The sequence below is a fragment of the Salmo trutta genome, chromosome 2 (assembly GCF_901001165.1).
Source record: "Salmo trutta chromosome 2, fSalTru1.1, whole genome shotgun sequence".
Lineage (NCBI taxonomy): Eukaryota > Metazoa > Chordata > Actinopteri > Salmoniformes > Salmonidae > Salmo > Salmo trutta.
The window spans coordinates 74,928,369-74,945,309 of NC_042958.1; the positions used below are offsets into that span (position 1 = coordinate 74,928,369).

The window sequence follows — 16,941 nt, forward strand, 5'->3', positions numbered from 1 at the left end:
CTCTGCTGTAACGTGACATTTTCTAAGGCTTAAATTGGCTCTCAGAAGGTGCCAGAAAGTGTAATGGAGTGTCTGCAGTCTCTGGGCAAAGTACAGCAGCTCTGTTTGTGAGTGGTCAGGCTGGGAACAGTGACACTGGAGAAGCGCGTTCATGAGAATTCTAAAAAAATTTCTTTCAGCCTTTGAATGAATACAACGTCGCCCGGTTGGAATATTATCGCTATTTTACGAAAAAATAGCATAAAAATTGATTTTAAACAGCATTTGACATGCTTCGAAGTACGGTATTCTAATATTTTGACATTTTTTTTCACGAAATGCACTCGCGCGTCACCCTTCGGATACTGACCTGAACGCACGAACAAAACGGAGCTATTTGAATATAACTATGGATTATTTGGAACCAAAACAACATTTGTTGTTGAAGTAGAAGTCCTGGGAGTGCATTCTGACGAAGAACAGCAAAGGTAATCCAATTTTTCTTATAGTAAATCTGAGTTTGGTGAGGGCCAAACTTGGTGGGTGTCAAATTAGCTAGCCGTGATGGCCGGGCTATGTACTCAGAATATTGCAAAATGTGATTTCGCCGAAAAGCTATTTTAAAATCTGACACCGTGATTGCATAAAGGAGGTCTGTATCTATAATTCTTAAAATAATTGTTATGTATTTTGTGAACGTTAAGCGTGAGTAATTTAATAAATTCACCGGAAGTTTGCGGTGGGTATGCTAGTTCTGAACATCACATGCTAATGTAAAAAACTGGTTTTTGATATAAATATGAACTTGATTGAACAAAACATGCATGTATTGTATAACATAATGTCCTAGGAGTGTCATCTGATGAAGATCATCAAAGGTTAGTGCTGCATTTAGCTGTGGTTTTGGTTTTTGTGACATATATGCTTGCTTTGAAAATGGCTGTGTGATTATTTTTGGCAGGGTACTCTCCTGACATAATCTAATGTTTTGCTTTCGCTGTAAAGCCTTTTTGAAATCGGACAATGTGGTTAGATTAACAAGAGTCTTGTCTTTAAAATGGTGTAAAATAGTCATATGTTTGAGAAATTCAAGTTATAGCATTTTTGAGGTATTTGTATTACGCGCCACGCGATTCCACTGGCTGTTAGAAGTTAGCCCATAGAAGTTAACAAGCTTAATCAATAGACAGAGATTGGTCAGAGCAGTTCATCCTTGTTACAGGTTAACCTCTCTGGGCCAGTGGGACGCGTGCGTCCCACCTACTCAACAGCCAGTGTAATCCCGTGGCGCGATATTCAAATACCTTAGAAATGCTATTATTTCAATTTCTCAAACTAATGACTATTTTACACCATTTTAAAGACAAGACTCTCGTTAATCTAACCACACTGTGGTGGTTAGATTAAAGGGTGGCTACTTTGAAGAATCTCAAATATAAATTATATTTTGATTTGCTTAATACTTTTTTGGTTACGACATGATTCCATATGCGTTATTTCATAGTTTATTCTACAATGTAGAAAACAGTAAAACAAATAAAAACCCTTGAATGAGTTGGTGTGTCCAAACTTTTGACTGGTACTGTATATATATTTATATAATTCCACAAACTTAATTTATTGATCAGTTGAATTGGTGTTTTTTTTTGTTTTTATATAGCCTACAGTAACAACCTAATGAAAATCATATGTTATTATTTTAAATAAATAAAACATCTTATTCCAATGTTACCTCATGAACACAACCAGATCATTTTTTTTCAAGATTTTCGAGCATGATTTTGAGCATGTTTTGAAACATGTTATTTACACTTAAAATGTTGCAGTCAGAATGACTGCTCATTAGCTTGAAGGGGGGTCTCTTGAGGCTCAGCGGTTCTAGTGTTAAACAGCATGATCATTACAGAGGTGCACCTTGTGCTGGGGACAATAAGAGGCCCCTAAAATGCCACAGATTTCTCAAGTTTTGAAGTAGCGTGCAGTTGGCTACTGACCACAGGAATGTTCACCAGAGCTGTTGCCAGATAATTTAATGTTAATTTCTCTACCATAAGCGGCTTCCAACGTAGTTTTACAGAATTTGGCAGTATGTCCAACTGGCCTTACATCAGCAAACCACGTGTAACCATGTCAGCACGGGACCTCCACATCCGGCTTCTTCACCTGCAGAATTGTCTGAGACCAGCCATCCAGACAGCTGATGGAACTGTGGGTTTGCACAACCAAATAAATTTTGCACAAACTGTCAGATACCATCTCAAGGAAACTCATCTGTGTGCTCGTCATCCTCACCAGGGTCTTGACCTGACTGCAGTTCGGCATCGTAACCAACTTCAGTGGGAAAATGCTCACCTTCAATGGCCACTGGCATGAGGGGAGAAGTGTGCTCTTCAAAGATGAATCCTGGTTTCAACTGTACCGGGCAGATGGCAGACAACATGTATGGCGTTGCGTGGACAAGGAGGTCTGCTGATGTAAATTTTGTGAACAGAGTGCCCCATGGTGTAGGTGGGGTTATTTTACTTTTTTTTAAACATTTTTGTCATTTAGCAGACACTCTTATCCAGAGCAACTTACAGGATTGCTGTGCACCACCGCTTGTTGCAGTTCCCACCCATATCCAGCAACTTCGCACAGCCATTGAAGATGAGTGGGACAACATTCCACATGCCACAATCAGCCTGATTAACTCTATGCAAAGGAGATGTGTCACGCTGCATGTCGCAAATGGTAGTCACACCAGATACTGACTGTGTGACGTAGAAGTCCGTCACTGGCCGCGGGCAGCATTTGGTACTTTAACGCACGCACACATTCATCACTCCTCCCTGCTCCATTATCAGATAAGTTAACAATGTGGGTCGACACACAAGTTAATTTCTCTATCTTAGTACATACATTTCACACTTACGTCAGTAACCGGTTAGGGTATAAAGAAATAAACAGACAAGTGTTCATATTTAATATAAGCAATATTTATTATACTTAGACGTTATGGATGAGTGTGTTGTTTGTTTGTTCTGTTCCTCTCTCTCTCCATCTCTGTAGCTTCCGGCTATGCTGGATAAGGACCCGAGCTAAGGGAATTGGGCTTACTTTGTAGTGCCTGTCCGGAATGGCTCATTAATGTAAATGGGCATATTGGAAGACACTGTCAGTAGTGATGTAATTTTGTCAATGTTATATTGTGATGTTGTTTCATAAACGTGTTGCAATGTATATATTTTGGTATGTTTAGATAAATGGAAACTGTATGTTGAATAGGTAATTGCTTAATTAATTAGGGTTAATTGTTCTGAGGGGAGGGGCTACCCCTACAAAAGGAGCCTCTCTTTCAGTTCATGGAGAGGCATTTTGGATTGAGCCGTGGGTGGGGCAGCATTGTTTTTAGCTGACCCATAAGGTTTGATGGCAGTACTGTTGTTTTTGTTCCGGAATCACTATGTAAATAAACACCTTTGCACAGAAGAACTTTTGCGGCTCCGCCATCTTTTTATTTTTTATGGAGGTTAGGTTTTCCAGTTTAGCCTTCTGGCCTACTCTACGTGACATATGGTGGCAGCAGTGGGATAAGGCTTCAATGTGTCCGCTACGTAAATCCAAGCTCTCAGGTTACTGTTATGTGCCCAGAGAGGGGGATGGTGTTCAGAATAGACAGACTGGGGAAGGGTCAGTCTTGGTACCTGTAAAAGTGAATGGTAAAAGTCTTACTGCAATGATTGACACCGGAAGTTCCCTGTCGTTGATCAGAAAATGTAATGTACCTGTTAATGACATTGATTACGGTCACCAGACACTGATCCAATGTGTCCATGGTGACCAGTCACAGCAGCCCACAGCTGAACTCACAGTGGAGATTCAGGGTCAGAAATACCTCCTCAAAGTTGGGGTAATGGAGAAGCTACCTTTTGAGATAATTTTGGGGAGGGATGTGCCGGTACTCTCTGATCTGTTGGGAAGTGTGGGGGGTCAGCTATATGAGCAGTCAGTTTGCCAGTCTGATGTTCAGGTGTCATGTTCAGTTGTCACTCGTGCCCAGGCCAAAGCTGGTTTACAACCTCTGCCTGACTTGTGTGATAGTCTGTGTGAGGGGGGAACCAAAGGGCCCAGAAAGTCACGCCGCCAGCGGCGTCTTGAGAAGTATGTGGGAACCCCTGTACCTGTTGCTGATGTGTCTGGGTTAGAAGTGCAATGGGAAGTTCCACAAAATTTTGCTACACTGCAGAAGTCTGATGCAACCTTGAAAGGTTTATTTGATAAGGCCTTAGCTGGGGACAGCCAATCTTCATGTGGGGGAATATACACAGTAGACAACCACATACTCTACCTTGGGTCAGAAGCAGATAGCAGGAAGTTAGTGGTGCCATCTACATGTATACCACTTGTTCTCAACCTTGCACATACAGTTCCATGGGCAGGCCATCTAGGGCAACATAAGACCTATCTTAGGCTAGGCTCCCGTTTCTTTTGGCCCTCCATGTATACTGATGTACAAACATACTGCAAAACATGCCCCACGTGCCAGAAAACCAGTGCTGTCCGTAGGTCTGACCGGGCTCCTCTATGTTCCCTGCCAGTTATCTCTACCCCATTCAAGAGAATTGCAATGGACATTGTTGGACCCTTGGAGAAGAGTAGTGCAGGTTACCAGTATATATTGGTGATCTGTGACTATGCCACCCGGTTCCCAGAAGCCTTCCCACTCCGTTCCATAACCACTCCAAAAATAATCAGTGCTCTTGTTCAGCTCTTTTCTCGTGTAGGAATCCCTGATGAAATCCTGACGGACCAAGGCACAAACTTCACTTCACGACTGATGGTTCAACTCCACCGACAGCTGGGCATTAAAGGCTTGAGGACCACTCCCTACCATCCCCAAACGGATGGGCTCGTAGAGAAATTTAATCAAACGCTCAAGAACATGCTGAGGAAGTTTGTGGCTGACACTGGTAAAGACTGGGATAAGTGGTTACCCTTTCTGCTTTTTGCTTACAGGGAGGTGCCTCAGGCATCGACAGGTTTCTCGCCATTCGAACTCCTCTATGGATGGCCAGTGCAGGGACCACTGGACCTGCTGAAGAAGTGCTGGGAAGGTTCCCCAGTAGCTACCTCAGGACAGGGGATTGTCCAGTACGTTCTCCAGATGCGAGACAGGCTGGAGCGGTACCGAGAGGAAGCTAGGGCAAACCTTCAGCAAGCCCAGAAGGCCCAGAAGCGAGGTTATGACCAGCACGCTCGCCACAGAGAGTTTAAGCCAGGACAGAAAGTCCTGCTCCTCCTTCCCTCGTCTACCAGCAAGCTCCTTGCGCAGTGGCAAGGGCCGTACCTAATCGGGAGGAAGATGGGTCCGGTGACCTACGAGGTGCTGCACCCGGACAAGGGTAAGGAGAAGCAAACCTACCATGTGAACCTCCTCAAGGCCTGGGAGGAGAAAGAGGAACTCTCCAAGGTAAAATCCTTTCTGGTCCGCAGAGTAGAAGAAGAGGACGAATCGGATGGGGTCACAGAGGCATGGAAAGGACGAGCAGAGGTCATATTGGCTCACCTAGAAGAAGACAAGCAAGATGAGCTGAAGCAGCTGTTTGGCAAGTATCCGGCCCTCTTCAGTCAGAGGCCAGGAAGAACCAAAGTCCTGGAACACGTCATTCGTTTGAAGCCTGGCCAGAACCCTGTCCGCCAGCATCCTTACCGTGTGCCTGAGAGGCTGGTGGTAGCCCTCAAAGAAGAGGTCCACACCATGATAGAGATGGATGTTGTCGAGCCATCATCAAGTGAATGGAGCAGCCCTATTGTCATTGTCCCAAAGAAGGATGGCTCTTTGCGTGTCTGCATGGACTTCCGTAAGGTGAATGCCATCTCCCAGTTTGATGCCTACCCCATGCCCCGCATTGACGACTTACTGGAGAGAATAGGTAGAGCTCATTACATCACCACATTGGATCTCTGCAAAGGGTACTGGCAGGTGCCCCTGGACGAACAATCCAAGGCCTACACTGCGTTCCGGACACCGATAGGCCTGTTCCAGTTCAAGGTCATGCCGTTTGGCCTTCATGGGGCCCCTGCGACTTTCCAGAGGCTGATGGACAAGGTCCTCCAGGACTGTGATGATTACTGTGCTGCTTACTTGGACGACGTGGTGATCTACAGCCACTCCTGGGAGGAGCACATACAGCATCTTAGCAGAGTCCTGGGGAAGATCCATGATGCAGGCCTCACGCTTAACCTCCTGAAGTGTGAGTGGGCAAAACAGGAGACAAAGTACCTGGGTTACCAGCTGGGTAAGGGTGAAGTTCGACCTCAGGTGGACAAAGTGGAGTCCATCAGGAACAGCCTTCAACCCAGAACCAAGAAACAGGTGAAGTCCTTCCTAGGTCTGGCAGGATGGTACCGGAGATTCATTCCGCAGTTTTCGACCATCGCTGTCCCTCTGACCAACCTCACTTCAAAGGTGGCCAGCAACCCTGTGAAGTGGACTGAGGAGTGTGAGGAAGCCTTCAGGATACTGAAAAAACGACTGTGCTCATTCCCTGTTCTCCAGACCCCTGATTTTCAGAAGAGGTTTCTCGTGCAGGTGGACGCTTCGGCTGTGGGAATTGGAGCTGTACTGGCCCAAGGGGAGCCAGGAGAAGAGCGTCCTGTACTGTACCTGAGTCGGAAGCTGTTGTCGAGGGAAACCAGGTATTCGACAATCGAGAAGGAGTGCCTGGCTATAAAGTGGGCCCTAGATAGCCTCCGTTACTACCTTCTTGGGAGGGAATTTGACCTGCACACAGACCACAGAGCACTGACCTGGATCCAGACCATGAAGGACCGGAATTCTCGTGTGACCAGGTGGTATCTGGAGCTCCAGCCCTTCAGGTTCTGTGTCCGTCATAAGGCAGGAAAAGAGAATGTCACGGCAGACTACCTATCCAGGCTCCCGAACCTGGTCGCTTCAGGAGAGGAGGAAGGTAATGTGACGTAGAAGTCCGTCACTGGCCGCGGGCAGCATTTGGTACTTTAACGCACGCACACATTCATCACTCCTCCCTGCTCCATTATCAGATAAGTTAACAATGTGGGTCGACACACAAGTTAATTTCTCTATCTTAGTACATACATTTCACACTTACGTCAGTAACCGGTTAGGGTATAAAGAAATAAACAGACAAGTGTTCATATTTAATATAAGCAATATTTATTATACTTAGATGTTATGGATGAGCGCATTGTTTGTTTGTTCTGTTCCTCTCTCTCTCCATCTCTGTAGCTTCCGGCTATGCTGGATAAGGACCCGAGCTAAGGGAATTGGGCTTACTTTGTAGTGCCTGTCCGGAATGGCTCATTAATGTAAATGGGCATATTGGAAGACACTGTCAGTAGTGATGTAATTTTGTCAATGTTATATTGTGATGTTGTTTCATAAACGTGTTGCAATGTATATATTTTGGTATGTTTAGATAAATGGAAACTGTAGGTTGAATAGGTAATTGCTTAATTAATTAGGGTTAATTGTTCTGAGGGGAGGGGCTACCCCTACAAAAGGAGCCTCTCTTTCAGTTCATGGAGAGGCATTTTGGATTGAGCTGTGGGTGGGGCAGGATTGTTTTTAGCTGACCCATAAGGTTTGATGGCAGTACTGTTGTTTTTGTTCCGGAATCACTATGTAAATAAACACCTTTGCACAGAAGAACTTTTGCGGCTCCGCCATCTTTTTATTTTTTATGGAGGTTAGGTTTTCCAGTTTAGCCTTCTGGCCTACTCTACGTGACAGACTGGTTTTCTGATCCATGCCCCTACCTTCTTTTAAGGTACTGTATCTGTGACCAACAGATGCATATCTGTATTCCCAGTCATGTGAAATGCATAGATTAGGGCTTAACAAATCCATTTAAATTGACCCTTTTCATCATATGAACTGTAACTCAGTAAAATCTTTGAAATAGTTGCATGTTGCGTTTATTTTTTTGTTCAATGTATTTAGCAGTCTGGCTATTTAGCAGTCTTATGCCTTCGGGTAGAAGCTGTCTCGGAGCCTATTGGTCCGAGTGCCGATGCTCCGGTACCCTTTGCCGGATCGTAGCAGCGTGAACATGGGTGGCTTCGGACCTTCCTCTGACACCGCATGCTATAGAGGTCCTGGATGGCAGGGAGCTCAATCCCAGTGATGTACTTGGCTGTCCACACCACACTCTGTAGTGCTTTGCGCTCAAGGGCGGTGTCTTTGCCATATCAAGCGGTGATGAAGCCTGTGAAGATGCTCTCGATGGTGCAGCTGTAGAACTTTTTGATTATTCGAGGGCCCATGCCAAATCTTTTCAGCCTCCTAAGTGGGAAGAGGCGCAGCCGTGCCTTCTTCACAACTGTGTAGGTGTGTGGATACCATGTTAGGCCCTTAGTGTGGATGCCAAGGAACATAAAGCTCTCGACCCACTCTGCAACAGCAACTCTCCCTTCTTTCTCCTATGTCCACGATCAGCTCCTTGGTCTTACTGACATTGAGGGAGAGGTTGTTGCTCTGGCACCACACTGCTAAGTAGCTGACCTCCTCACTGTAGGCTGACTCATCACCGTTGGTGATCAGGCCTACCACCGTTGTGTCGTCAGCAAACGTGATGATAGTTTTGGAGTCGTGGATGAACGCAGTCATGTGTAAACAGGGAGTACTGGAGGGAACTATGCACACACCCCTGAGGGGCCCCCGTGTTGAGGGTCAGCATGGAGGAGGTGTTGTTGTCTACGCTCATCACCTGGGGCTGGCCCATCAGGAAGTCCAGGATCCAGTTGCAGGGTCTCTAACTTGGTGATGATCTTACAGGGGATTATTTTGTTGAACGCTGAGCTGTAGTCTATGAACAGCATTCTAAGCAGTTATTTCCCCTCTTGCCCAGTTAGGAGAGGGCAGCGTGAAGTGCAATTGATATTGTGTCGTCTTTGGATCTGTTCTGGTGGTATACAAATTGGAGTGGGTCTAGGGTGTCTGGGATGATGGTGTTGATGTGTGTCATGACCAGCCTTTCAAAGTACTTCATAATTACAGATGTGAGTGCTATAGGGCGATAGACATTTAGGCAGGTTACCTTGGAGCTCTTAGGAACAGTGACAATGGTGGTCAGCTTGAAACATGTTGGGATTACAGACTGGGACAAGGATAAATTGATTGAAAATGTCTGTGAAGACTCTTACCAGGTAGTCTGCGCATGCTATGATAACGTGCTCTGGTATTCCATCTGGCCCAGCGGCCTTGTGATTGTTAACCTGTTGCATGGACTCATTCCGTGTGCAATAATAGTGGTGAACATGACTTGAATGACTACCCCATCTCTGTACCTAGGGCTGTTAACTTCTTGAGGCTACCTGGGACGTTAGCGTGCCACCTGTGGCGCACCCTATCAACAGCAGGTGCATTTCAAGAGCGGCAAATTTGAAACCAAATAAATGTACAAATTCAAATTTCTCAAACATACAACTAACTTACAGCCTTTGAAAGATAAACATCTTCTTAATCTAACCACGTTTACCGATTTCAAAAAGGTTTTACGGGGAAAGCATAAAGTTAGGTTATGTTAGGAGAGTACATTGACAATAGCGGTGTGCAATGCATTGTCGATTCAAAGACAGGCTTTACCAAAACCATACAATCAGCTAAAATTATGCACTAACCTTTTACAATCTCCATCAGATGACACTCCTAGGACATTTTGTTAGACAATGCATGCATTTTTAGTTCTATCAAGTTCATATTTATATCTAAAAACAGTGTTTTACTATGGCGTTGATGTTCAGGAAATCGTTTCCCTCCAATACCGGCAGTCAAGTCATGACGACAAAATAATTAATTAATATTAGAAAACATTGCTAAAATATTATATTGTCATTCAAAGAATTATAGATTTACATCTCTTGAACGCAATGGACTTGTCAGATTTTAAATTAACCTTACTGGGAAATCACACTTTGCAATAATCTGAGCACTGCGCCAGAAAAATACGCATAGCGATACAGACTAACCGCCATGTTGGAGGAATCTAAAATCGAAAATACTATATAAATAATCCATTACCTTTGATTCTCTTCATCAGATGTCACTTCCAAAGAGTCCCAGGTCCATAACGAATGTAGTTTTGTTCAAAAAAGCTCATCATTTATGTCGAAAAACCTCCGTGTTGTAGCGCATGATCTAAGCCAGCCGGACTTCACTTCACTTCAAGAACGGAAAAAATATATTTCCGTTCGTTCAAACATGTCAAACGTTGTATCGCATAAATCATTAGGGCCTTTTTTAACCAGAACATGAATAAAATTCAAGGCGGACCATTGGGTTTTCTTTTAAAACGTTTCGGAATGAGAGTACCCACCATCAAATCGCGCGCCAGGGTGAATGATGGACCATCACGTTCCATGGCTCTTATTCGGTCAGATCTCACTGTAGAACACTCAAAACACTTTGTAAAGGCTGGGGACATCTTGTGGAAGCAATAGGAAGTGCCAGAATTTACCTCACCCCCTTTGTTTTTCAATGGCATAGGCTCAAAGTCAATTCAACACATCAGGTATCCACTTCCTGTCAGAATCTGTCTCAGGGTTTTGCCTGCCAAATGAGTTCTGTTATACTCACAGACACCATTCAAACAGTTTTTGAAACTTTAGGGTGTTTTCTATCCATATATAATAAGTATATGCATATTGTAGTTACTGGGTAGGTGTAGGAGGCATTTAAAAATGGGCACATCTTTTTTCAAAAAGTCTCAATACTGCCCCCTATACCCTAACAGGTTAAGGGGATCGTATTACGACCACACCAGCCGTCACGAGTCATGACGGCAATCAAATTGCACGTGACCATTTAGTCACAGTAATTAGGCTTCTCCAAGGTCTGATGCTGCTGATGGTCATTAGCCTATAATGTGAAGAAATAACCTAATAGTTTATTTTAAAAAAGCTAAACGTTCTGATCTATTGCGTCAGCCTCATTGCTTAAAAATGTTTTTTTTTATGCTAATGGATCTAACACATCCCACAACTGTCCCAGACTATATCTGGAATATTTATTTCTCACACAGAATAGAATAGGTCAACTTTTGTACTATGGGGGATAGTAGTTTTACATAGGCTAGTGCTTTTTCTGTTCATTAGGCCTACTCATCTTGTTGGCTGACAAAAGTAAATGTGGACAGTTCTTCCAATATCTTCAATATGTGTCTCTGAATTGGATAAGGACTCACATAGTTGCGTCCGCAATGTGTCCGTCTTCACTTGTAGCCTGTGAAAAAGATGGAGAGCCATGTGAGTGAGAGGTCTTTCGAGCATGCAGCCGGGAGAAGGGAATTCAAATGATTATATTCAGCCCAAGGGCACAACAGCCGCTGGCCGCAAAAGGCATGGATTTTTTACGGGGCATTACGGCCACACAAAGGGGATGCCACCGAGAAATTCGAGGCATTATCAAGTGCTTGTCAAATTGTGAATGAGAGACTGATTAAGTGTGTACAGCCTGCGCAAAATACATGGCAGAGCTCATGACTTTCATGCAACCTTTTTAAAATCATTTTTAGTCATGCAGCCTTAGAATGTATTAAAAATCAAAACATATAGCCCAACGTTTTTATCACAACTACAGTTATGAAATAACTCTAAATTAAGCATATAGGTGTACCTGTTTCTTTGTTAACCGCTCAACTACAGTTACATAAATAACTCTAAATTAAGCATATAGGAGTACCTGTTTCTTTGTTAACACTCAACATGTGCGCAATCCCTCTAATCGTTTATCTATTTTATTCAGCTATGTTCATTTGTATTCTTAATACTATAAAATAATATAAAATAATGCCAGAGAATTCTAAGCAAATCTTGTCTGCTAAATGAACTAGTGTAGGGCACAGCCATATGGCATAGCCAGATCAGGGCCTAATTTAACTCAGAGTATGCTATTCTGTTCTTCTGAAATAGACTACTTTTTCTTCATTTCATGTTTCTTTAGACCGTCTAAAATAAATAATCGATGTATTATGATAGTGTAGGCTATATTACATGGATTTATTCGATTTTTTAAAAAGTAGATGTTCCAAAGGTCTGCATGGTAGGCTGCCAGGAGATGCTAAATGTGTTTATGTTAATTAACAGTCAATTACTGTGAGACCGGCAGTTATTTGCTTGACAGTCACCGGCTGATGAAATTTCATGACCGCAACAGCCCTATCTCTACCACACACATACAATTATCTGTAAGGTCCCTCAATCGAGAAGTGAATTTCAAGCACAGATTCAACCACAAAGACCATGGAGGTGTTCTAATGCCTCGCAAAGAAGGGCACCTATTGGTAGATGGGTGACAATAAAAAAAGCAGACACTGAATATCCCTTTGAGCTTTGTGAATTTATCAATTATGCTTTGGAAGGTTTATCAATACACTCAGTCACTACAAAGATACAGGCCTCCTTCCTAACTCAGTTGCTGGAAAGGGAAGAAACCGCTCAGGGATTTACTATGAGGCCAATGGTCATTTTAAAACAGTTACAGAGTTTAATGGCTGTGATACGAGAAAACTGAGGATGGATCAATAACATTGACAGCCAATAGAAGCTCATCATAACACACCCCTTCTTACATGTGTCTCTTCGGGTAAATCTTCTCCAGGTGAACCAGGGGCTTAAGCTGCTCAGCGAAAATGACAGAGTGAAAAGAAGGAAGCTTGAACAATGGTGCCGGAGGAGATGGCTGCCGTTTTACAATCCACTAACCAATTGTACTATTGTGTGTGTTTTTTCACGTTATTTGTAACTTATTTTGTACATAATGTTTCTCCCACCGTGTCTTATGACTGAAAAGAGCTTCTAGATATCAGGATAGTGATTACTCACCCCGTACTGGAGGAATATTTTTTCTTTATCGAGTCCGACAGGAAGGATTTACTTCAGATGCCCAAAAATGCCCTCATCCCCGTCATTCGCAGGAGAAAGAGACGGAGATATGGGCGACGAATGTCTGGGCGCCTTGTAAGGATTCTGCGGCAAGCGAGTAATCTTCCTTTACCATCGGTCCTATTAGCCAATGTACAATCAATAGAAAATAAATTGGCGAACTACGATCACGTAGTTTTGTAATTGAACAAAACTATGCTACATTTTATCTCTGGGACCCTCAGGATGACAAATCAGAGCAAGATTACTCAATGTCAGTACATTATTTAGCTTCAGAGGTGAATGTATCAAACCAGTTGCCGTGATAAAACTTTTTTGTTGTTGTGCTCTCTCCTCAAACAATAGCATGGTATTTTTTCACTGTAATAGCTACTGTAAAATGTACAGTGCAGTTATATTAACAAGAATTTAAGCTTTCTGCCCCTATAAGACATGTCTACAGTGAGGGAAAAAGGTATTTGATCCCCTGCTGATTTTGTATGTTTGCCCACTGATAAAGAAATGATCAGTCTATAATTTTAATGGTAGGTTTATTTGAACAGTGAGAGACAGAATAACAACAATCGCATGTCAAAAATGTTATAAATTGATTTGCATTTTAATGAGGGAAATAAGTATTTGACCCCCACTCAATCAGAAAGATTTCTGGCTCCCAGGTGTCTTTTATACAGGTAACGAGCTGCAATTAGGAGCACACTCTTAAAGGGAGTGCTCCTAAGCTCACCTTGTTACCTGTATAAAAGACACCTGTCCACAGAAGCAATCAATCTATCAGATTCCAAACTCTCCACCATGGCCAAGACCAAAGAGCTCTCCAAGGATGTCAGGGACAAGATTGTAGAACTACACAATGCTGGAATGGGCTACAAGACCATCGCCAAGCAGCTTGGTGAGAAGCTGACAACAGCTGGTGTGATTATTCGCAAATGGAAGAAACACAAAAGAATTGTCAATCTCCCTCAGCCTGGGGCTCCATGCAAGATCTCACCTCGTGGAGTTGCAATGATCATGAGAACGGTGAGGAATCAGCCCAGAACTACATGGAAGGATCTTGTCAATGATCTCAAGGCAGCTGGGACCATAGTCACCAAGGAAACAATTGGTAACACACTATGCCGTGAAGGACTGAAATCCTGCAGCGCCCACAAGGTCCCTCTGCTCAAGAAAGCACATATACATGCCCGTCTGAAGTTTGCCAATGAACATCTGAATGATTCAGCGGACAACTGGGTTAAAGTGTTGTGGTCAGATGAGACCAAAATGGAGCTCTTTGGCATCAACTCAATTCGCCGTGTTTGGAGGAGGAGGAATGACCCCAAGAACACCATCCCCACCGTCAAACATGGAGGGGGAAACATTATGCTTTGGGGGTGTTTTTCTGCTAAGGGGACAGGACAACTTCACCGCATCAAAGGGACGATGGACGGGGCCATGTACCATCAAATCTTGGGTGAGAACCTCCTTCCCTCAGCCAGGGCATTGAAAATGGGTCGTAGATGGGTATTCCAGCATGACAATGACCCAAAACACACGGCCAAGGCAACAAAGGAGTGGCTCAAGAAGAAGCACATTTAAGGTCCTGGAGTGGCCTAGCCAGTCTCCAGACCTTAATCCCATAGAAAATCTGTGGAGGGAGCTGAAGGTTCGAGTTGCCAAACGTCAGCCTCGAAACCTTAATGACTTGGAGAAGATCTGCAAAGAGGAGTGGGACAAAATCCCTCCTGAGATGTGTGCAAACCTGGTGGCCAACTACAAGAAACGTCTGACCTCTGTGATTGCCAACAAGGGTTTTGCCACCAAGTACTAAGTCATGTTTTGCAGAGGGGTCAAATACTTATTTCCCTCATTAAAATGCAAATCAATTTATAACATTTTTGACATGCGTTTTTCTTGATTTTTTTTTGTATTTATTCTGTCTCTCACTGTTCAAGTAAACCTACCATTAAAATTATAGACTGATCATTTCTTTGTCAGTGGGCATACGTACAAAATCAGCAGGGGATCAAATACTTTTTTCCCTCACTGTGTCATATTCGTGTATGTTGGTGGCAGGGAAGTCAGGCGCAGGAGAAACCAAATTGGTTATTCTGGAGTATTTAATTTAAAAAACAAACTCCACAACCAAAGTTCAAAATAACATGGGTAACATAATACCCGTCGCACACCGATACAAAACACACATAATATAACAACAAAAACAATCACCGACAAGGACATAAGGGGAAACAGAGGGTTAAATACACAACATGTAATTAATGGGATTGGAAACAGGTGTGTAGGAAGACAAGACCAATGGAAAATGAGAAACTGATCAATGATGGCTAGAAGGCCGGTGACGTTGACCGCTGATCACCACCCGACCAAGGAGGGGCATCGACTTCGGCAGAAGTCGTGACACACTGTATGTCCTGGGAAATGTTCTTGTTACTTACAGCGTCATGCTAATTACATTAGTGCACGATCTGGACACCGATCTCGTAGAGGTTAATAAATAAAAAGATCGTAGAATTTTTCTTTCACATTACAGAGTATTGTCTGTGGAACGTTAACAAAAAATGACAAATCAATTTGAATCCCACTTTGTAACATAATAATATGTGTCCAAAGTCTGTCTGGATGTCTGTCTGTCTCTGTCGCTCTGGCTGGCTGGCTAACTGGCTCTCTCTCTCTTTCTCTCTGTCTCTCGTTCTGTTTCATTTGACAATGTTTAATTCCTCTGCTACCTCTATCCCTTGCGTGGCCCGCAAAACCTCTTACACTTTTCTTGTCTTTATATCTGCTTTCGTCTATGCTTCGATGACTCATGCTTCTCTCTCTTCCCACTCTCTTCCAATCTCGATCTTTTCCTCTTTCATTCATCAATCATTCTTGCCCTTCCCTCCTCAACTCTTGTATTTAACTTTCCTCTCCCCATCTGCCATCCTACACATCACCCTTTCTCCCCCTATCCATTCCTCCAACCTCTCTCAGGCACTGCTGTGTCAGTGTTGAATGGACCAGTTTTGGCTGAGGACAAAGACATTGGGCCCAACTCTGTGGTCAGGTACCGTCTGCTGGGAACAAGACTGGACCTCTTCACTGTGGACTCTGATACAGGTCTGACACACACACACACACACACACACACACACACATACGCGCGCGCACACACGCACACACAAACATACACACACACATAATGGTCACTTAATCACACACCAATAATACATGCACATGCACACTCAAACACATACACACACTCTCACTCACAACCCCACACACATATCATTAATCATAATTTTCAAGTCAAATCACATTTTATTTGTCACATTCTTTGTAGACAACAGGTGCAGACTAGCAGTGAAATGCTTACTTCATCACCAATTATCCAACTGCCTGTACCTCTCCCCTGTTCCCCCCTGCAGGTGTAGTGCGTGTGCGACAGAAGGCTCTGTTGGACCGCGAGGCGTTTGTGGAGCCGCGGATGGAGCTGCTCCTGGTGGGGGAGGATGTGGGAGGGCTCAACAGCAGTGTACCCCTCACTGTGACAATCATGGACCAGAACGACAACCCTCCTGTCTTTAACCCCCCCAGCCTCACTGTGCACCTCCCTGAGAACAGCCCCACTGGTGAGTGTGTGTTGATGGGTGGGTGCATGGATGGTGGTGTGTGGAGGTGTGTGTGTGGGTTGGTTCTTCTATCCTTGTGGGGACCTAAAATCCTCCAAAGTCCCAACAAAGATAGTAAAACAAGAAAATGTCTCCATCATGGGCTATTTTAAATTTAGGGGTTAGGATTATGGGTTAGGGTTACAGGTTAAGGTTATGGTTATGGTAAGGGTTAGGTTCAGGGTTAGGGGTTAGGGAAAATACGATTTTGAATGGAAATACATTTTAGGTCCCCACAAGGATAGAAGAACACAACGTGTGTGTGTGTATGTGTGTCTGTGGGACTCTATGCATGCATTCATGCGTGTGTATGTACGTGCATGCATGCATGTAAATAAACTCAGCAAAAAAAGAAACATCCTCTCACTGTCAACTGCGTTTATTTTCAGCAAACTTAACATGTGTAAATATT

General features: G+C 43.6%; 1 protein-coding gene across 3 annotated transcripts in view; it reads left to right on the top strand.

The window, feature by feature from the left end:
• LOC115162910 (cadherin-23) overlaps positions 1 to 16,941 on the top strand; it is a 712,130-nt gene that overhangs the window by 618,815 nt on the left and 76,374 nt on the right. For all 3 annotated transcript variants that reach the window (XM_029714423.1, XM_029714440.1, XM_029714433.1), the window contains 2 exons: positions 15,853 to 15,978; positions 16,287 to 16,490. In XM_029714423.1, coding sequence (XP_029570283.1) covers positions 15,853 to 15,978; positions 16,287 to 16,490 — 330 coding nt within the window. The remainder of the gene's footprint in view (positions 1 to 15,852; positions 15,979 to 16,286; positions 16,491 to 16,941) is intronic.